Genomic DNA, 22,536 nt, shown 5'->3' on the forward strand with positions numbered 1-22,536 from the left:
TTCCAGGCGCATTTATTTATCGACCAACGATGCATTTTATTAGGTGCAGTTAACGTGTGTTTTAATAATGCATGATGCATTTCAAACATTATTTTAGTCGACTCTTGTCTTTTCGTTTCCCACGCCTACTGGAAGCTGGCATGCTCGTGTATTCAGGATGCCAAAAGTAGGCTGCGAGAAATCGTTTCCATGGTGGTAATTTATTTTTTCTTTTTAAAACTATATTTCGCAGCACTCTTTCAACAATGAGGGAGAAGAAATATCACCATTTAGAAAATGGTTGCAGCCATACCAAGGGAGTTGGCCATTCGAGAGCATATATTAGAATCATCTGCTTAGAGCGTGGCAGGCGCGCAGGAATCGTCACAAGCTGCAACCGCAGGGCGTCTAAGACCACCAGCAGGGACAGTTCGAGAGGTGAAAAGAGAACTCCCGCCTGGCCTCAACACGTGTATGTGCAGTCCTTGTGCGGGCTTCACCATATGTGTGTCCGAGGAGCAAACAGACGGCTTCGGAGTCTTCGAATATATTCGTCGGGCCAACGACGACTCCACCACCGATAGAAAGCCGAGCCCGCTGGGGGAGATGCCGACGAGTCCTCGGCTTGAAGGAAAAGGAACAAAACCAGTGAAGCCACAGGACTGCAGCCACAAGGGACTGGCATTCGACGCTCCATGCATGCGCTTTGAGAGACGTGATGCAACTCGCGTGGGGTTTCGCGCCATAACTGAACATTTTTCTAAATACAGAAAGTAATTAATTTGGGGTATGAATTAATATAGGTTCCAGGACCGATGCGACATATTTATGTAAACTATCATCAAGAGGATGGAAACTATGTACGTTAGTATTTATTAAGTTATGCGTATTATCTGGTGTACGTCGCTATTGAATAAGCTGAGCTAGTGAAGCCTTTAAACGAGCAAGATAGTATGAGGAAAAACAATTACATTTCAACTTGTTAAAAGTATAATTTTGTACAAATTCAAGATTAACATTTCAATCACGCAATGAGTAGTTTGCTAGTCAGGAACAGGATTCAATTTAAATCACACGAAAATGCATTCTATGCAATCGATTTTATGTATATCTACTTGTTGCTGATATTATAACAACAAACTGCACTGCAATGTAATTCAAAAACTGAATAAAATTATTGTTCAAAATGTTTTCTATCAAAAAACCCCCTGTTCAAACTTTAATGCCGTGTATGTCCCTCTTAGTTGAGAAACTGTTTCACGAGTCTTTCAGCACAGGCACGTTCGCTTATCAAAACGGGTAAGTTAGTTCGCGTAGTGATTGATGACAACGCGGTGAAATCACACTCGGGGGCCATCGAGCTACCCAACTTTGCCTTCCACTTTCGGTCGGGAATGTCGGAATGTCGTTTGTCCCACTCTCTAGCGGTCTGTACCCCCGAACGTACCAGGAGACCATGGTTTTCCCGGTGACACTTAGCCAAACCGAACGGCCAACCATCCGAAACACACCGACTCGGAATGGTTGATGGGCTGGAACGTGCTCCGGTGCGAGCGAGCACACTAGTAGATGGTCGTCGGCTTTGACACACCTGGACACGGGATATAGCGAGCCCTAGGTGTGTAGGCCGAAAACATTCGCATAACGTTGCCCGGCGTGACAGGTTCCCGGTCGAGAGCGAGGCCCAGTGCTGCAGGCCAAGTGTTTAGACAAGCAGATAAGCCAGAACACCGGAACGAGTGGAGATAATTTAAGGCGGAACTGATAGCAATTTTCAAAAAAAGGTGTGTTTGTGCCCGAGTGTCGATCGAGAGCGTGTGTTTCGGAGAAGATCAAGTGTCTAACGAGGTAGTTTACGGGGCCAAACGACACGATTGGTTCTAATAGGTTTTTAAAACATGCAAAGTGATCTTCATAAGCACTTCATAAACGTTGATCGATACGATGTACGTCGGATAGTTCCATCCCAGCGATCGATGAGGGTGTTTATTTTTAACCACCCTCCAAAAAGGTCAACGATCACGCACGTACTTCAGAGCATGGCAATGGCAGCTCCAGTGCACCGTAATTGGGATGCACCAAATTACCCAAATTGCACTGCACACCGGTGCATATGATCGACCCGTGGAAGCAAAAATAATTCACATCATAACCTTTTCCAAAGCCCCATTAGCTCATTACCTAATTGGTTTTGCCATTCGTCACACCCGGACGCGATCGTCTCTCTTTCTCTCTACGTGTGTGCGTGCGTGTGTTTGTGTGTCTCTCATTGCAACCGAAGAGATAAATGCGATCATGCAAACGAAGCACCTTCTAATGCCCTTCCGCGTGCAAGCGAGCTGAAAGATCGCAAAGAAAGCGTGTGAGCGAGCTGCTGCAGTCGAAGGCCAAGATGCATCTTCACCCCGGTGCAGTTTGATTGCAGCCGTTGCAGCAGCTCTCCCTCGTTCGCCTAATAGGAGCTAATTGCGTGCGTTCCAGTATTGATGCTTTGCCTTGACACGATTGTTCTCGCCAGGCGTACGTTTTCTGGTTTGTGTGTCTCGGAATTGGTTGCGTTTACCCGCCGATATATTAGGTTTCGCTGCGAGTTGTGGTTCGCGGTATTGGAGATTTATGCGATTTCAAGATGGATAAATTGAGCACGAAACGCTACATCCACTGCGTACAGCATTTCGTTGAGAGTGTAAAGTGTTTCTCAAGCATCTGGACGGTCTATTTTCCGCGCGCATTTATCACAATCACGCTAATTGCCGTCCCCAATGGGTGAGGCACAGATAAGGGGCCACCTTTTCGAGTGAATCAATTTGTCCATCACGACGGGAAAAGACACCTAACTTTACACACACACACACACAGCACCCTTATCACACGTGTTCTTTCATCGGGGCTGTTATCAGCGTTTTTTTTTTGCTGTATTTACCGTAGAAATTACAACGTGTTATGCGCCAGAAATGTTCGATTTTTTTCAATTTTTTAAGGGTTAAATTAAATTTTTAAGTTAATTTATTTTTCATAGATTAAGAAATTATCAATCTACAATTCATACGATAATTAATTTGCATTAACAACGGCCATATAACGCCAAGTATCGACGTTTCAATCAAGCGCGCCACGACGCAGCACACGCCGTAGCGGCGGCATCCGAGAACATCCGATATCCGACCGGCGTTTTTTCGTTTCACGCTCGTTTTTCGAGATCAAATTTGCGACTCGAAATGTTGAGATTAGTATCAGGAGCGCAGAACGCGCAGCAGTTCGTTACCAAACACCCCACGTGAAGCAACTCCGGTATAGCGCGCTCTCACTCGCACGCTTGGTGACGTCGCCGAGAGCACCAAGGCCACCGGGCTCTGGAGCGTTTGTATGCGAGCGTACGGGAGAGAAGTCGACCGGGTGGATGATCGATGGGGCAGAACGAGAACACACGAGACCTTTCGCTTGGCGCTCGCGGTGATGATGGAGACGGACCGATAAGCCACGTGTGCGAGACGATATCGATCGGATAGATGGGCGGCTTAATTCCTGCTCGCCTGGTACTTACGCGTTTGCGGTGTTTCGAAAAATTGTCCCAGCGAGCGCGACGAAATTTCGTCGTTACGGGATTTTTGTTTCCGAAGCGCGCGCGACGACACCACGTGGTTGATTGCGCGTAGCGGTTTTTGCGGGTTTGATGCCGTTTTATCGGTGTTTCTGGTGAATGCATTGTGGTTTTTTTTGACTCATGCACAATTTTGCATGCTTGAATGCTAATTTGTTTTAATAAAAAAGGCATAAATTTTATCAAATAGAGCATAATAAGTGAAACAATTTGAGATGAATTTCAACCAAATATATGAGGAAAAAAACGTGCTTTGGCATTTAATTCTACTATTTTAATGTAAATATATACCAATGAACGTTAATAATGCTTGCATTAATAGAGTGTTAGGGACGGTATCGATGTAAATTGCTTTGAAGGGCATAATTTATTAGATAATGCCGTGAACGAAGTGTTTTAAGTTGGCTCAAATGCAAACTCTATGCGAACTTTAAAGCACAATATCATTGTACATTAGGCGAGAAGGAACGGCTTTTTAATTATTCCTATTAACAGACGCGTCTAAACGTACGTTTTTCCAATAACGAACCATTCAAACCATTGTGTTAATAATCTTTTAGAAACAGCATGTTTGTGGGTTGCTCCTAGAGAAACGAATTATTGAATAATCCTGTGAACAGGATTGTTCCTGATCCATCGTCCTGCCGATAACGGTGCGCTCAAATGTAAACTTCCGTGGCGCAATTTTTCGCCCCGAAATCGAGCAAACCGAATGCGAGAAAAATCCTCATCGATTCATCGATTGCCCGAGTGCGCCTGCCCAACAACAACCCCCATCGTAAGGGGAGAACGTCATGGCCTGCTAGGGGTGTGTTGTGCACAAAGGGCAAACCAACCCTCCTGGTGTGTGTCTGTGTGTGTGTGTGTGTGTGTGCGTAAGCTGGTGCAGCAAAACAGCTAACCCCCTTCGTTGTCAAACATTTTTATCACCCCCGATTAGACAACGGTGCTCGCCGTGTTCTCGCGAAAAGGGCGAAAACTGACGCACCGAGCATGCGCACACAAACAACCACACACACATACCGTTCAGCAGTCTGGTTTCCATCGTGAGGGCGCGTTTACACCCCTAGCAGACAGCCCGATTCCTTCGAGGATTTCAAAAATCCAGCCAAAATGCATCGCCGACTATGATTAACGCAAATGACTATGATTAACGCAAACCACAAATTGCAATGCACCAAATGCAATGGCTTCCGTAACGCGGCTTGCAGCAGCTCGTTCGAAGGAAATTTTCACCCATTTCGCCCCGTTCATCGAGCAGGCGAATGAAGCGATGAAAAACGCAACCCCTCCCGCGTGCACACACACACACACACTAACGCAAATGTTTCTCTCCATCTCTCGCGCGTTCCAGGCCACGATGGATCCCAGTATTCTAGCAACCATGGACCGTGACGCACTGAAAAAGCAGATCGAAAACATGAAGTACCAGGCCTCGATGGAGCGGTGGCCATTGTCGAAGAGTATCGCAGCGTAAGTACCGCAAACGCTTTCCCGCCGTCCCTTTGGTCGATTTAGTTTGTTTTTCTTTTGTTCTCCTGCCAATCGTTGCCCGTTTTTCCCCATCCCCATCTTAATCCACCGTCGTTGAAGAAAAACACCGAACAGTTGAAATGCTTTCCGTAGAGTGCTAGTGATAGATTCGCGCTGTGCTTAGGGCTTGCTTAAGGGGGTGTCCCCTTTAACACCCCATTTCGGCCTGTAGGTGAATGTTTTGTGCAGTTAGCGAGGGGTGAAAAAGGAAAATCGCCGAGCGGACTCGTCGTGGAGGGCATTTTTGCATTTGTCGATATTTTCGGGGTGTGTATGTCGTGCTAATGAGTCAGCCACGGGCCGTCGAAGCCGAAAAAGTGACAAGTGTGACAGGACAAACCCCACCGAGTGTGCGTGTGTGTGTGTGTTTGTGTACGTGCGTGTGCGTGTGTGTGCGCCTATGCATATCCGAGTGCCCGCGGAAGCAATGGCCGTGGCAAAAGGACGAACATTCACGTTCATTCCGAACGCGAAACAAAATGACGAAGGGTGGAAAAACCTACAAAAAAAACTACACACATGCAACATCCCCATTTTCCGTTCGTTCGCGAGAACAACGTTCGACGGATGTGGCGTTGGGTTGGGAAAAACGTGATAAAAAATCGATACAAGAACCCAACCCCATGGGATGGATGGAGGGGGATGGTGGCGTCACGCCGGAATCGTGCAAAGTTCCGAAGTTTTCCCGAGACACCCCCCCCAAACCAACACCTCGTTAAGCACCAAGTGGGGATGGATTGAAGCTGGCAAGCGCACGAAATTAATGCCGCAGCCTCGAAACAATGGGCATTCAAATCGGTGAGGTGTGCTCGCGTGCGGCTGTATTGGTGGTGACGCTTTAAGGGGTGGGTGGTGAGCCATCCCACCCTGGCGCGATAGGGGATGATGAGTGGCGCTGACCCCGCGCGTTTCCCTCCCCACCTTCGCTTCCGGCTGGGGTGGCTGCCGTTGCGGCTCATTCGTTCTTATCTTGCCGCAAAGATGCCCTTTTTTTCTCGAGCCGTCTTTTCCACTCGCTCTCTCTCTCTCTCTCTCTCTCTCTCTCTCTCTCTCTCTCGCATTCGTGTGCTCTCATTTTCACCAACGGCCACCATCACCATGGCGATGGTATTTGTGTCGATGCGCTCGCAGTCACGTGTGTGTACGTGCGGTCGAAGTGTGCGTGGAAAAACACTGCCACGATGGCGGTGGAACGAAGCGAGCGTTTCCACCGATGGCGGGTTGCTTGTGGTGGAGGCGCATTATCACCTTTGGCGAGCGAACGGTGATGGATTCCCAGCGTCCGGTGATGATAAAGATCGCGCTGGGTTTGTACTCACTGTACGTGAGTGCGTGCGTGCGTGAGTGCGTACGTGTTTGTTTTCCCACCCCCAATTCACCTGCGCCTGCCGGCCTCGTCGTGTGAGCCCAGCATCGCTTTTGCCCAGCAACGGTGGGTTATAACCCACCACAAAACGGCAATTAACGCCTAATGGCTGAACGTTCGAACGCTGATATGCGGTTAGATCCATTAGCATTTCATCTATAGGAAACTATTTGAATTAGATGCTGGCATTTCATTACACTATGTTTAATTATGGACATTTAGTGTGGTGTTGCCTGTGGAAGAGAATGTAGACTGCTGTCTAAAAGACATAGATGAATAAAACTCTCCCCAAATCGTTGAGCCTTGATTTAAACAATACCATAGATCTGTAAACAAAACACAGATAGTATTACAGATCTTCAAACTGATCATGAGTTTATTAGTTGTTTGAATTTATTAACCTACAGTTTTACAATGCTGCATATTTTAATTAGTTTTATAAAAACATGTGTTGCATACCCGTTAAATAACTTGTATCTCAATCTGTTATTTAATAATTTATTATTTTAATGAGGCTGTCGCATTCGATGGAAACCTATAGGGAAAATATACTTAATTTCTCTTGCATTTTCAATCTTTACAAACCTCTATAATTTGATTTTTTACTTCCAAAAGGACATATCTTTTGGTAAGTTTACATAAAACCATTCAGGAAATCCATATTGATGTTGTATCCTGTTCATGTAGCTTGAACCAAGGGAAGAACGACAATTCCTAAATAATGTGCGATATTTGTCCACAACCCTTCATTTCTCGCTGGTGTCGAGTTCATGCAGCAAAGAACCAAAAAAAAAACACACCCACACACACCCTAATGGAAATAAGAGCCACCGAGATGGGCCCGCGGGCAAGCGCACATTCCGCCTCCACATGTTGATTGGCTTTCGTGGGTGGCATCGTACAAGGACAATCGATCGTACAAGGATAATAAGCCACCATCGAAGGCTTACGGTTGAGCCGCAATTTGAGCCCTCGCCAAAATCCCGCCCACCGTACTCGGAAGCTATTCGGTGGCTCGCGTGCTTCGCGAGCGAACTCGAAGCGACATTGCGACCACAGGATGAGCCCGGCAGTAAAGGGCATAATTGCGGTTCGATGAAATCCCCTCCCTTATCTCGGATGCCCTCAGGTCCTTGTGGTATGCGTTGGATGAAGCGCTTCCAAAGCGGGAGACAAATGTCGCAATTTCAATAACCAAAATGCCTGCAACAATATGAACTTGTGGAGCCGTTCTGCGAAAGGTTCACACTGCCCGAGCTCATTAGCGGGTTCATCGTGAAAGGCACCACTTACCACGCTCTAATGATGCCCAACAGCTCAATTTCTCACAACTGCCACACTCACTCTGGGGGAGAGTTTTCCACCCCAGCGTGGAGATGTACTAAGTTGTCAACTGCAATCCACCTCGCTGGAAATGAGAAAGTGAAGCGAAAAAAAACGCCATAAGTAAACAGTCAAGCCAAGTCGCCGAGGATCAAGATGAGCTCTTGTCCACGAGGGATGATAAGAACGAGAAAAGTTTTTCCCTTCTCCCAAGGGGTGTGCGAATGGTACACAAATGAAGGGAATGAAGCACTCCCGCACACCCACCCACACCCACCGAGGTGTGTGTCGCAAATTCAGCACCCTCCAACGACCACTGGGGGATGATAAGTAAGGAAGAATGTTGTGGTGAAAAGAGCGACAAGGGATACAACTTGCTCAAGATTCGATATCGAACGTCTTGCATCCTGTTTCGAGCTTCTCTCTCGCTCTCTCCCTCTTGGCTTGGAGGAAAGGTTCTTTGCCTATTTTGCAACAGAGTTTCGCATAAGCCGAGCTCGAGTTGCACCAGTTGCACCCTCCCCTATTGGAGGGGGTTGGTTTTTGCATCATGCAACCGGTGATTGCGGTTGAACTGATCGATCGATACCGCAATAGAAAAACGAGCCCACGACGGTTAGCAGTCGAGATGGATGGATTTCGTTTTAATTACGGGAAAACCGAGAACGCCAGCGGTGAAGACGCTCTCGCTTGAGTCGGGAAGTGGTTCACCTCAGATGTAAATCAACCCATTAATTACGTATCGAATCGAATCGAGGGCCGGCCAGGAAGGAATGGGGTAAATGAGTTTGCACATTTCCTCGCCTAAGAATGATTGTTTCTCAGAAGATGAAGAGTCATGTAGTAAATTGCACAAAGTTATTACAATATAAGAAAAGCAAAAGCTACGATTATTAACACAAGATAAGTTATTTCAACTATAGAAGGAAGACAATACCGAATATGGCATACAAAACAATGTTGTTGATCATGTTGAGCAATTAAATAATTTAACTGAAGTAGAATTCGACAATCTAACCAAGAATAATCCAAATAATAACCGATCTGATCTAACACTAATAATCTCGCTGTCGATTCAGTAGAACAGTTAGAAGAAGAAACTAAATTCTGATTAACTGGCGATAATATTAATCCTAGTAGTAAACGATCTAACCAAACACTTATAACTCTCGCTAACAAACAACAACTAACAACGAGCTGACATGCATGCATGCGATTGTACTAACGATAGCTTTGTAAGACCGAAGATTAACTAAACTAAGCTACTAAACCAAGCCGAGCCGAGCTCCGGCAATACTAAACCTTGCTAAAATCACTAAACCACTCGCTAACTTCCAAACTCACTAACGATGCGCCACGATAAAACCCAAAAGGGCCGAAAGGGCGAACCTCTCAATCCCGTGGATAAACAAATCCCCGCACCCGGGCAGAGCGCGCGTGATTGAAATTTTAATGAAAAGTAATCACACCCGCGGTACTTGCCGGAATAAACACCGACCCGGAATGGTACGCCGAACGCTAGAAGGTCGGCGACGTGGTTGATGGAGATCCTCTTCCAAGGACTCCTGCCAGGAGTTGCGGCACAATGGCACAAGCAGTCGAGGTGGTTGGGTGACGATTGGAAAATGGATTGCATTCCTCCCAGCACGTGACGTGTTCGTGAGGGTTGTGGGGTGGCCCAGTGAGCCCTTTTACTGTCAATGGAAGCCCCCGGAAGCTTCCACAGAAGCCTAGATGACTTTCTACAACCGACAATCGAGGTGGTGGAGTGCTTCGAAGCATAAATATACCGCCCTCGGAAGGAAAGCGAAATATGGACCCATGGGTACCGAAAAGAGTGGATTGGTGTGGGGAGGGGGGGGGGTGCGAAGCAAGCACTAATTGGATTTCAATTAAAAAGCTTTTCCACTTCGAAACCCACCCGAAGGCCGTAACCGGATTAACGAGGTGGAATCCATTTCGCTGGCCCCTTCGGGTACCGATCGATGTGCGATTACGTGGAACTCCGGATAAGGCACATGGCATCGAAGTTTTCTTCCGTGACACGTGCGCCACGCTTTTCATCGCTCTCCCGAAAGCTTCCAGCCATCGATTCTAAGGACATGTTTTTTGCTTCTTCGGAGAAACAAAATTCAACAGTCAGCTGAACAAATGCACCGATCAATTTTGGGCGCTCGTCCAGTGATATGGCGACACACGAAAGCAAGCGAGTGGATGACTAACGATAGCCGAGGGAACATCGAACATCCCCGTCGAGACGTTGATCGATCGGTGCCTAGGCGGCTTCCCATCAGGATTGATTGTTATTGCCTCCCAAGGAGCCTTCATGGGCGGGAGATTGGTGAAGACAGAAAAAAAAACAAATGCGCCACAAAACAGCGCCTCGATTAGTCGTTGAAGCGCGATCACCGGAGACGATGATGGCACTCATGCGCCATCCTTGCGTAGGTGGAAATCGAGAAAAGAAAAGTCCCACATACACGCACACACGGATGTGGCACGGGAGGGAATTTAATTACAGCCCTCCCCGGTATGCGACCGGAAGTGGGCACGAGGAAACGCAAATAGGCTGCTTCCGGGATGGAGCCGAGCCAATCCACCCAATCGTCGTGTTGTTCGCGATGTGTGTCACCTGTGACGTTTCCATCCGATGGTTTCCATGGAAACGCAATTATGACAGCTTTCCCTAGCGGCAGGGCCTGCTGCGCTTGCTGTTGTTATTCAGCATTGATCGAATAACGGCATGAGAACCCGAGGGAAATGTGGCCTGAAGCCGCACATTTTCCGAACCATTCCGCTCCATTTACTCCCGGCGGCCGTTTGCTTTTATGCAGGAACATATATAAAGCTTTCAGCACGCGCGGGATGATGCTGCAACAGAATCGTTTTTCTTTTATTACCCACTCTTCCTGTCCAGAAACGCCGATGGTGGGTGTTGTTTGTTTTGCTGGAATGGCGCATTTTCTCCAGCAGCTCTTCGATGGAGGTTAATTTTTGCACCTCTTTTTTTACCTCTCATGAAGCGTGTGGCTGACTGTTGCAGGGATGGTTGAAAAGGGGGAAAATGAAAAAAAAAATACAAGCGAATCAAAGCCGCACGAAACATTCCCAGCCAGTGGCATCCGGGGCTGGAACCACTTCGCTCTCGTGGTTCTGAATCGTAATTGGTGCTGGAATTATGGCGTGGAAATGATTTGCCCGGCGATGGAAATGTTCGCTTGGATGTTTCCGAAGAAGAGACTTCCAGACAGTTCTAGGAAGCTCTAGAACATTTATACCGAGTGCGAACATCAAGCACGATTGTATCATTAATTGTGACGTTGATAACAGTTCGCAGTGCGTTCCGAAGTACACACTTTTCCGGCTACCACTAACTTCTTTTCTAATTTTTCCACACGCCAGGCTTGATGAGATTCTCATTAGTGCAACGTATTGAACACAACAAGCAGGGTGCTCTCGGAAAAACATTCCTTTTTCGTTCGAATCATTGATTCGGGGAAACATTTTCCATTAGCGTTCGGTTCGCAGAAACTTTCGCCAAATCTCTGCCTCGATCGTGCGGTTTGCATGACTCGAATCGATTCCGTTTTTGCGTAGCGAAAAAGTTCCTACATGCTTTCATAATTCAACGACCAATACACAAACAGCTGCCGCTGTTCTCACACGGCGCTTGGATTAATTTCCCAGGGCCTTTTGAAATCTATAACATAAAAAAAGATAACGCTCCCCTTCTCTGTTCAACAGAACGGGAGGAAGTTTATTTGATTTTGTTAGAGAATTGCTCAAACTTCTGCAGCACAATACCCGGGCATGAACGGCAGAACCTGTTGAAATGGTGCTGCAAAAGGACACCGAGTGTGTCTCGGGGTGGTGCTTTACCGAGGCTTATATTTGTTATTTTCCTTGCCATCCATTCTGCGTCCATGTCCGGCGGTGCTGTGGAGCGCAAAATTTGCCACAGCCCCGGAACACCGGTGACGGCCCCGTCGGATACCATAAAGGACTCGTCCGCGAACCGTCGTGCCATTCATGTGCGAAGCATTAAAAATCGAAATACATTCCGGCAACCGAACCGAGCCCAAAACTCGTTCGGTCCAACCCCTCCCCCACGCTTGGGGAGGGGTGAGGGGGTGGTGATTTTTCATTTGCCAACCCAATACACTCCCGTCAGTCTGTCACAAACACATGGACGAGGGCCTCTTTGTTGCCGCCGATGGCGATAAGCGTACGGGCAGGATGCGGGTTCGACCCGAGCTCCCGGAAAACCCGGCCCCGTCCGTTCGATGGGTGTGAAAATTGCGGAAACCAACCTGCTAACCGGAAGTGGTAGCGTTGGTGCCGTAGTCCTGCCGTGTAGAAGTGGAAGTACATTCAAGTCCCGGCGGGCTCTGGTAGCTTCAATCCGTCAACCCGCGTTGAACCGAGCTGGTGACACATCGAAATAAAATTCGCTCCGTGGACGGGCCATGGAATTGAAACCTTCTCTTGGTGTGGCTGTGAAAAGCCCGGGAAATGGCGGTGCCTGTGGTTTCCTTATTACTTTGGCCTCGCTCGAAGACCCTGCTCAAAGAATCCCGTCCTGTCATTCGCTCGAACGGTTGCCGGATGCTCGAGACCGTGGCATTTTAATGATTGGCGTGGCAAAGATGATGGCGGTGCTTGGCGGTGAGGACAAGCAACAGGGAAAGCACGGGAATAAAAATGCGCAGAAAAGGAAAAAGATGATGCCTGTAAAATCGCCAAAGATTCATACGCTCCCCGGGGCGCCGAAATGTCTGTATCCCTATTGAGCTAATTTCATTTTGCCAGCGCATTGTTAAGACGTTAGGAATCGTTTTATGAGAAGGGCGAACGATGCTCGTGCGCTAGCGCAAATCGATGCCAAGCAAATCTAATTTCTCGCCATATTTGTAGCGAATTTGCGGATAAGTGTGCGGATTAGTAAGTGCCGCCGTGTGGCACTGGATGTTGATTTAATTAAGTTATTTGCGAAGTCTCTCAGCGCAAGAATTATGGTTATTTATGGCTATACAGGTGCGAACTGACATCAGGAATTTATTTTTTAATTGAAACGGCAGGATAATGAAATGACGACGGAGCTGTTAAACCTTTGCTGCAGTAAAACACGCTCTATTGTGTCTGTTATCAGACAAATAATTTATGATAAAAAAACCTAGAAGATCGCTACAATGTCCATAGCAAAAAACTTTAAACACCACGTCCCGGGTATTCCTTTTTTTACATCAAGGATGAACCGGTTGCCTGTTTCCTTTCTAACACGTCCACGCCTATTTCGAATTATCCGCCTATTCGCTTCCGGTATCAGCTTCCACGGTGCTTTTCCACTTTTCCAACTCCGATTGGGAGGCTGGTTCGGGTGGATTAGCTCAAACCTGGTTCCGGTGGGTTCATTTGCATTTTTCCATCACAGGATGATTTGGTGCGTGAAAAAATGTGACATCCTGTGAGAGAAAACAGCTCCCGATTGGTGATGGGTGGGGCGGATTAAATATACATCATACAAAGAGCAAGGAAGCAAACAGGAGCCACGTCGGTTCCAGCGCCCGAAAGACAAGAAATCCCGGGAAAATGGATTACACTGTTCAATATTTAATTGGCTCGAAGAAAACCCGAGCCTGTGAGCTCGTTTTCAGACAACATTTTCCTTCCCTTTGGTTGTAAAGGCTGGCGGGAGCTCGATGCTTCATATTTACTGAGAAAAATAAATGTTTAATCAACCGTATGCATCAATCTGCGAGTTCTTTGAAGCCTTTCCATAAAGTATAAGTAAGCAGCTCGTTGAAAATTTCGTTCAAAATGGGTTTGGCCGATCGTTTGTAATTGTTTTACAGTTTCCTAGCCATCCTCTGGGAAGCCTGGATCTTTTTCCAACACACACACACACACAAATCCCGCACATCACAAGTCAACTGCACAAGCGCAAGGATTTTGGGATACGTTATCTTTGCGAAGTTTTTGCAGCATTCCATCGCGCGTCCAACCGGTCAGCGTGGAACGCGAACAAAAGCCATCTCCTAGCAACGGTCCCGGAGCAAAACCAACTGGGCGAAACCCCTCAGGATGCCATGGAAACGGAATCCCGTGGTCCTTAGCTGGTCTTCGAGGGGTTTTTGTTCGGGACCGCTTTCGACTCCGGCACCGTTCCACCATTTGATCAAAGCGATCCACTTTTAAGTGCTTCAAATGCTTACGAACCCTTTTTTTCGGCAAATTTCCAGACACAAAACATTGCCCAGATTTTGTTGCTAATGCTTTGACGGGGGTCGGTTTTTGAGCTACGCACCGTCGTGGTATGGGTGGAAAATCAGTCTAAATCAGGCTTTATTCAGGCTTGCTTTTCATCTTAGCAGCTGGTGCTGCTTTTGTGATGTGCGAAATGAAGGGTTGCTTAGGGAAATTGTTTAATGTTCAAGTCGGTATCGCGTTAAATTGTGAATAAAGCAACAGAAAGCGCTATATTTATGCTAAACTTTATATGCAGGCAAAGTAATTCCATTTTAAAATGTCCGTTTGCAATACCTCACTTTTGCTCGGTTTTTACGAAGCTCTGAATACGAAATGCGCTAGTAGAGTTGGCATTCCCCATTACTTACTTTGTTTTTTTTTGCTTTTTGCTATCGCCTTTTCCATCGTTATGGTTTTCACAATTGATTCTATTGCCGATAACTACTCTTTCTACTAACCTACAATGTTCTATCCCTCTCTTCCAGCATGCGAGAATACGTGGAGGAGAACGAAAAGAACGATCCACTGATTCACGCACCGGACAAGAAGAATAACCCTTGGGCCGAGAAGGGGAAATGTGTCATCATGTAAATAGCGTCCTTTCTACCAATACCACTACTACTACCACTACTACTACTACTACTACCAAAACTACCACTAGAGCTACTTCTTCAGCCACGTCCCACTACTACCTTTTCTACTACTCGATATCCTCGAATGGCGGCAGGATTTTTTTTTCTGACTTACCAAAGAAAAGAAAGCTAGGGAGCAGAAAACGAACAAAAAGTCGTACCACTTGTCGTACGTAACGCCACCATGGCAGATCTAAGCGCCCTGAAGATGGCGATGCTAACCACTAACTCTGCCTCCTAGAGCCCTCTTCTGCTCGATCCGGAGCTGTATTGATGCTTGATTTGTATCTGTTTCTTTTCGTCGGTTCCCTTTCTAAATGTCCCTTCTTTATTCTATGCCAATGAGTGAACAATTTCGTACGGGCGGATAGAGCTAGGAGTACAGAGCGATAGGCATTTAGAAACAGCAGTAGAGAAAGGAATGCTAGTCAATCTACTACGATGCGAAAATCAATCACAAATCGAGTTCAGGATCGTCCCTCTATCGTAAAGGACCTTTCAAAAGGATCGCCCCTCGAAAAGTGGGGCTTTTTTCTTCATTTATGTTTCGGTTTGACATCGGTTAAGTATAATCGACACCCTTTCGTCCTTTTCGAGCGCCATCATGAACACGATCGCGATCGTGGATAGGGCGAGAGCTTTCCGTTCGCTTTCACTTCGAATCTCAACCACGAAACCACGGTCCAATTAGCTTTAGGTTCCGGACCCGGGTCCGGTCGGTGTTGTTTCGTTGTATGTTTGTTTTGTTTTTTGGTTTTTGGTTTCGTTTTCGTTGTTTCGTTTATCTGCTTCCTTTTCCGTCGACCGAGACAAGCAGAAGGGCATGCGATTTAAAACTTGTTAGCGTAGCGAGCAGCAACAACAACCGGAAACAGCAGCAGCAGGAGCAATGTAAACGAATAAACGTTGTGTAACGTCGCTATCTCCAACCACCAACCGGGACGAAAGTGTGCTAAGCTGTGCTAATGATAACAAAATGCAGAAGACGGAGAAAAACTCAATGAAGAAAAAAAAACATTTGAATGAAATTAAAGAGAGCGAACTAGCGCGAAGTGGCTAGTTTGTGAAAACAAAACAAAAACCCAACCGACCAAAAACCATCTCAATCATTGTGCATACGTTCGCCTGTTTTATGTTGTTCGTTGTTTCGTTCGTTGGTTTATTTTCTCTCTCTATTTTTGTGGTTTTTCTTTCGCCGCCGGTGCAAACACTGGTACACATACAGCAAGCACACATACAGACGCACATACTCAACTCACCTGTACAAAACATGCATGGGCCAACCGGTAGTGGGTGGGCTGTAAGAAGGAAGTTGTCGTGTGGGGGGCATATGGGACACAATTTTGTACATTTTTCAACGTACCAAAAGGAAACATACAAACAAAAATTGCTACAAAAAAACCCTGATGTGGCTCGGAGAAGAGTGGATCCTCGGGAATGCAATCAGGATGCATTCGGTCGGGTTGGGTGTCGTACTTTTACTCGTGTTTGCTGGAATAAATCGTACTCTTGCATGTCCTAATAGCGTTGGTCCTGTGTGGCGTGTGTTTATTTCGATTTCGCTTTCATTGTGCAACGTCTGTTTCGTTTCGTTATCTGTCTTTAGTTTCTGCTGTTTAATGTGTTTTGTCTACGTTTCTGTGAGCTCTTTTGTCGCTTATGTTTTCTTTTCCTATTTTCTCTCTCGACTAACCGCACCGTTGTTTTCTAAATTCGTGTACAAAAAACACAAAACCATAAACTACTACTACTACTAAATAAAAACGCTTTAATGGGGACCAATTGAACAAACTGTGCGGTACGGTTAGTAGGAACGTGAAAAAAAAACGTTGTAAATATACTTCTCGACGGTGGATTTTTTTCCTTAAGGCACACCACGAGAGGATGAGCTAATGTGTGGAATCTTCCACCATCGTTTTATTTATATATTTGTTTTCTCGATCCTCCATCATCCTTCCGAATGGCGCTCACTAAGGCAAGCCTTTGGCGGTTTGGCTTTCTTTTTCTCTTTCCTTTCGACAGATAAATCAGTGGACCGCTCGAAATGTCGCCCATGTCTATTTGCTGCGCCTTGCCGTGTCGCTCACAATGCCCAGAAAAGCGAGAGAGAGAGAGAGAGAGAGAGAGAGAGAGAAATAGGGAGGAAGAGATAAAAAAGGAGGAAGAAATGGATGCACGATCATGATAGTTTAGGATCGCTAATCCGACGAATTGCACAAACAGGAGAACTGGCAGGAGCAATGTAGGAGTAGGGATATCGCGTAAAAACTTTCCAACAACTCCTGGTTAAACGTGCTCGCGGCAATCCCTTCCGAAGAATGCATATCCTTCCGAAGCGAAACGATCGATCATTTCCACACCATATTTTAAAATGGACCAGTAACCGGGCGGAAGTCAACGAAATGCTGTAATGAGAAGGCGAAAAGATAAAGCTGATCAGAACAGGGGAAGAGAAGCCATAGCGTCACCATTTAACGAGAGTCTAGTCATAGTTTTCTGCTTCCCATTACGTAAGGTATCGAACAGGCAGGCAGAGCGGCAGCGAACAGCCATGGCAAAGTTAACAGGCGAATTTGTGTTCCACATTTCCGACGAAGGTTTTGTGCCAGGTGCCAGGATGCCGGGGGGTGCAGTTCATCGGGACGAACCGGAGGTCCTTTTCGCTAAGCCCATCCCTTCGAAGGCTCCCTTCGGAACCTGTTCAACGTCCCCACGCTCAAGGACGGGCGTTCGTCCTTCGAGAGCGCGTGTGTTCAGAACCCGCTATCCCCGCATCGATCGCACCTTTCATCGAGCCGTTTCAGGGAACGTTTGAGTTGATTTTTTTTATTCTATGTTTTGTTTCAAATCCATCGGGATCGAAAAGTCACGATCGAACACAGGCTGTTTGGGGATTATTTTAAATAACGTCAAATGATAGATTTAATGCAAGTATCTTAACGGACACGCACAATCTTTACACGCGATGCTAGTTTTCTCACCGACAAACACCGTCAAGCCAGAGCTCCTCCTATCCCCAACGGTCAGTACCGTTCCGCTGGGATCGTGTGGTTCCGGTGGTTGGTATCTTCTGCCCCGCCCCAGGGGTGTTATTACTTTATCGCATTTAAAACGTTCCATTATCGAATGGCGATGCCTCATTCATTACATTCATGTGCGTGATTTCCACGTTTAGGAAACACACATAGCCCGAGCATAGATCTGTTGCCGGAAAACTCGTCGTGTGCGTCGGTGTTTTATTTTCCTTTTTCGGGTTTCTTTTTTTTATGAATGCCTGTTACCGTACCGTAAAGCTAGCAAACATTTAAAATTAAATCATTACCATAATAAAAGAAGAACAAAGATAAAACTACAAACGAACTTAAAACGTCACGTTTTATTTAGTCAACAAAATGAAACACTTTGTAGTGTTATTTCCGTTATGTGACCATTTAAGAAGACCCGTTGTTCTTTTTATTAAACATCAGAACGACACATTTTGCAATTTTAGATTTAAACATGTATGCGCTTATTATTTACATACTTGGCACATAATCAAATAATTTTACAGTTGTAAATTGCCAATTTACACATGTTTAACTTTAGCATACAATATACCACGAAAAATAATAGAATCAACCCCTGATATTCGAAAAAGAAAACTTTAGCATCGGAAAAGAAAATCTGAGGCGAGAAAATTTAATTCGGTATTCTCTAGCACGGACCTGAACCACTCGATAAACTTTCCCAGATAATGTATGGTGTATATGCTAGGAAAAGTTTCAAAAGTTTTCCATTTCGAACAATTTTCATGGTTTGCATCTCGGGAATGTTGTCGGACGCTCTTGATCCTGTTTTGGAATATATTTGTTTTCTTTTTTGGAAATGAAAAACCTCCAATACCAAGCTAAAGAATATGGTAATATATGCCTGTATTCAATCAACTAAAAGAACATTCATCGAACTTATATCATCACAGGTTTGAATTTTCCAATCGTAACGCATGCGCATGTTTCGCAATGCAGAGTCCTTTTTCCCAAGCGTTACGCTGCGTTACCGAACCGGTTAATACTTCGAAAGAAACGAAGCGAGCATCAATCAGGCGAGAGAATTCGTCGGAAAAGCACCTGTCTCGTAGGAAAACCTCAGCCCGACCGGGGCCGGAACGAGCTCCGTGTGTGTGATAGTGTGCGTCGGTGCAGATTTTTTTTAAATTAATTTTAGGCTCCGTTAATTCATTCCTCTCCGTGTTTCTTTTTTCTACCATCCATCCGTACGATTGTATGTGTTCTCGTTATAGCGAAGTGGTTTGTTGTGTGAGTGTTTGGAAAATGTCAAAATGCTCATGCATGTCCCCTCGAGTTTTTCTTTTCATTCCAATTGTGAGGGTAGCGTAGAGCGCGTTTTTTTGTATGCTGATACATTTTTTTTGCCTCGACGAGGGGTGCAAAAAATCCTGCCAAGGGTTGGCGTACTGATGAGTGCACGCGCGTCTCCCGTGGCAGGTTGGGACAACCGACATAAATTTTTTATCCAAGGGGAACTAGACAAATGACAAAAAATGAAGCCCACTGGCGGATTGAAGGGAGGTTTGCCGTGCCAGGACACATTTTCGCCTGCGAGCGGGACGCTTTACAGTGCCACGAAGACGTGAGGGTGATGCTTTTGTCTTATTTTTATTGCATTATGCGAAAGAAACTACGGTGAAGACATTATTTTTATTTCATTCCCTTCTATTTTTTATGCCTCCGTCAATTTCCGAAAGAAGCAGGGGATTTCTTTTCATCGGCTCCCGAAGTCTTGGTGTTCTTTTGTTGTGTTTCGCTTTCATGCCAGTCGTACGAGATTTTTAATTTAATTTGGGGCGATATTTTTAAATATTGCTTCCTTCTTGATCAGTACGCAGAACATTTTTCCCCCATTCAAAAAACAAATCTCCGCCGCTCGCGGTCTCGTTGCTATAGTACCGGAGGGCATCCATCTTCCTAGGGGCGAGTTACAATGAAGACGCTCATTAGCATAACTATACCACCGCTGAGTGAGCTGCTTGGATGAATTTCGCTAATCAGTTGCCATTAGAAACGGACGCAAACGTAGATGACAACGAATTATATGAGGCATGCGGAACGATGATTCAAACGTAATGAATTTCATTTACTGGTTATTTTTTCTCTGAGAGTTCGAAGAATCATAAACCGAGTCACTTTCATTTGTAAATAGAAGCGTTTGCTCTTTATTTTATTTTACTTTTGAAAGAATGCTGCTTTCAAACTAGCACGTAAAATATACGAGGCTGAATAACGGAATTTCTTTTCTCAAACAAACATATTTAATGATACTCTTCTACCAAAATACAATGAATAAAATGAAATCAAAGAAAACATTTTTTAATTATGGGTATAACAATACGGGTAACACAAGAAAGAACGAAACGAACCGTAAGTAATATGCTACAAGTAATCCACCGCGAATTTGTGTCGCCAAAAACATTTTTTAAAAGCATGCTTTTGCAAGCTGATGCACACAACTGCATACACTTTGCAACAGTCTAGCGCACACACTCGCATCTAGTTGTGGATGATTTTTGTTTTTTGTTATATCCCTGCGGATAATATTTATTTCATTTCATTTTTCCCGCTACCGTCGTTGCTGGGAATCGGGTGGAAGAAAAAAGATCCATTAAAACTCTGTTAAAACAACCGAAACGGAGCGCAACGGCTGCAGCTCGGAAACGCTATGCGAGTGTGTATTTAGTGTGGGGACGAAATAAATGCTACCCCTCAAAAAATCCCACCTCACACCTCGACGGGGTGAGGTTTCTGCAACGCTACTGCACACAAAAAAAATACAACAAAATCGTCGCGATTCAACGGCACAAATGGGAAACCAAGCAGGGCCAGAATGCCATAAAAAACAAAAAACCCAAACGGCGAAACGGGACATCGCGGTTGTGGAAGAAAAAAATAATAAACCACACGATTTGTTGCACTTGCGCGCGCGACAATGTCGTCCTTATTTCAAACCATGCCCGTGTGTGCAGGATGTGCACCTTTTTTGGGCTCGTTTTTTTGTGGTTTTTAGTTAGTTTTTCTATCCAGTCTGCCCGGTGTTTTGTTTTCTCATTTAGAGGGCAAACTCGAGGGTTTTGTAGTCATTTTTGGTCACGAAAGTTGTGAACAATTTTGTGAGCGTCTCACGTGGCCGTTTCAGTTCGGTTGGCGGAAACGGAACGAAACAAACAAACCCCCCAAGTATGACTAGGTGAGCTCTCTTCCAAGGCTTGCTTTGAGCGAAACCTGGCAGAGAGCAGCGATCCAAGCAGGCGGTGTGTTTTGAGAGCAAATAAGGAGCGAACTGGACGTCGTTTCATCTTACGTCGAGTTGGTCCTCGGGCTAGAATCGTTTCAAATGATGGCGGAAATTAATTGTCCCCTTTTTGCAAACCATCTCAAAAGACGCGGATGCCTTCGGTAGAGCTTTTCTGCGTCCCTTTTCGACCCACAAGAACACCATTGGCCGACCAAGTACGCAGTCTCCCACCCAAAAAGGGAGGAGCGTTCGAAGCGACTGAAGCTGGGAGTTTGCGAAATTAATTAAGCTCATTATCATTAACTCTCTCCGATGCGAGAGTGTGTGGCCTTCCGCGTTCCAGCATTTATGTAACCGACACCGTTAAATGTCGTCCCATGCGCATAAGCCCCCTCAAACCATACCGTGGTGGACAAGTTTTATGTGCCACCAGCGCCGAAGACAAATGCCAGAGATGAAGAAAATAAAGCGCGCCCTCCCACACCCCCTTGCACAGCCACTCTCTCACACACACACGCACTCACATACACAACGATCCGGGCGCGCCCGTAACCCATTTCGGCTTATACATATTTGCAATTTTTCGCACTTGGCAACACCCACAAATCAGCGCCCCGCCAGCACGAAGGGACGACTTTTTCCCGAGAATGCCCTTCCAGCTTCCCTGGGCCGGGTGGCAGTTTTCCACCCGCTAATGGGCCGCTAGGAAGCTGTGAGCTCACTGGCACGCGCCAGCCAGAACGGGACGGAACTGTGGTTCGCGTCGAGCGAGAAATTAAATAATTATTCCCATTGTTTCGCCCGGTTCGGGTGTTTCCGCACCCGCTCTGGCAGGCGCCTTCCGGTGGTGCCGAAGGGCCGAATAATTATGAAGGGGGAGTCCTTTCGCGGCCGGACTCGAGTGTATTTGGCACCCGAACGCAGCGCAGCGCAGAGACCGAGAGAAGCGCAAACAGAGCGAGTGAGCGCGAATCCTTCGCATCCTGCGAGAACACATCCGAAGGGTGGTATAGCACGGGCTGGGGGTCCTTCGCAAGGCTCAAAGCAAAAACAATACTCGCACACTAACACACGGACGGCGTGGTTCGGCTTTCGCGGGGGTGGTTCTGCGCAAGTGCGATCTTGGAAATCCCCATGCCTGGGGAAAATTGGCCAAGTGTCGTTATATACTGTTGTACAGCATACGTACACGCGGGACGCACCTACACACCCAAGCACACCCACTCACCGGTCGATTCTCATTAGCCAATGAACAAACGCGCTTCTAATTTTACACAAATGAGAAAAATCATACCCCCCCACGCGGGAGCGCGCGAATACGGCACGCAGGCCAAATGGTGGAGGCGCCTGGTTACTCGTAAGAGAGCGAACGAGAAGCAGCGACAATGTCGAGCGACACATACGCGCTCACGTGCGGGTGGTAGTGGGTGGTGGGTGACGGAGGACGCGCGCGAGCGTGGCTAAGTAGACTTTTAAGTAGCTTCGACGCTTCTTTTCTCCTCTTCTGTCCTGTTTTCGGTCGAAGGATGGTTTCTTTTTGGCGTCGTTTTTTTTTATGCTGTTTCCCT

At 46.2% G+C, this 22,536-nt stretch overlaps 1 protein-coding gene across 2 annotated transcripts; it reads left to right on the plus strand.

The window, feature by feature from the left end:
- Window positions 1-1,632: 1,632 nt before the first annotated feature.
- Window positions 1,633-18,041, plus strand: LOC128726668 (guanine nucleotide-binding protein subunit gamma-e). Of its 2 annotated transcripts, XM_053820488.1 has the most exons (4): window positions 1,633-1,763; window positions 4,935-5,053; window positions 14,534-14,635; window positions 16,703-18,041. In XM_053820488.1, the coding sequence occupies exons 2-4, from the start codon at window positions 4,941-4,943 to the stop codon at window positions 16,704-16,706; spliced, it is 219 nt and encodes a 72-aa protein (XP_053676463.1). In that variant the 5' UTR covers window positions 1,633-1,763; window positions 4,935-4,940; the 3' UTR covers window positions 16,707-18,041. The 2 variants fall into 2 exon arrangements, with proteins under 2 accessions (XP_053676463.1, XP_053676464.1); XM_053820489.1 differs by lacking the exon at window positions 16,703-18,041 and having other exon boundaries at window positions 14,534-16,194.
- The last annotated feature ends 4,495 nt before the right edge of the window (window positions 18,042-22,536 follow it).

Source organism: Anopheles nili, chromosome 3, assembly GCF_943737925.1.
Source record: "Anopheles nili chromosome 3, idAnoNiliSN_F5_01, whole genome shotgun sequence".
Taxonomy (NCBI): domain Eukaryota; kingdom Metazoa; phylum Arthropoda; class Insecta; order Diptera; family Culicidae; genus Anopheles; species Anopheles nili.

Bases quoted from the DNA above. Each gene is read 5' to 3' on its own strand.
- LOC128726668 (XM_053820488.1), top strand. From the start codon at position 4,941: ATGGATCCCAGTATTCTAGCAACCATGGACCGTGACGCACTGAAAAAG. The intron at 5,054-14,533 runs GTAAGTACCGCA...CCTCTCTTCCAG, and splicing joins TTGTCGAAGAGTATCGCAGC to CATGCGAGAATACGTGGAGG.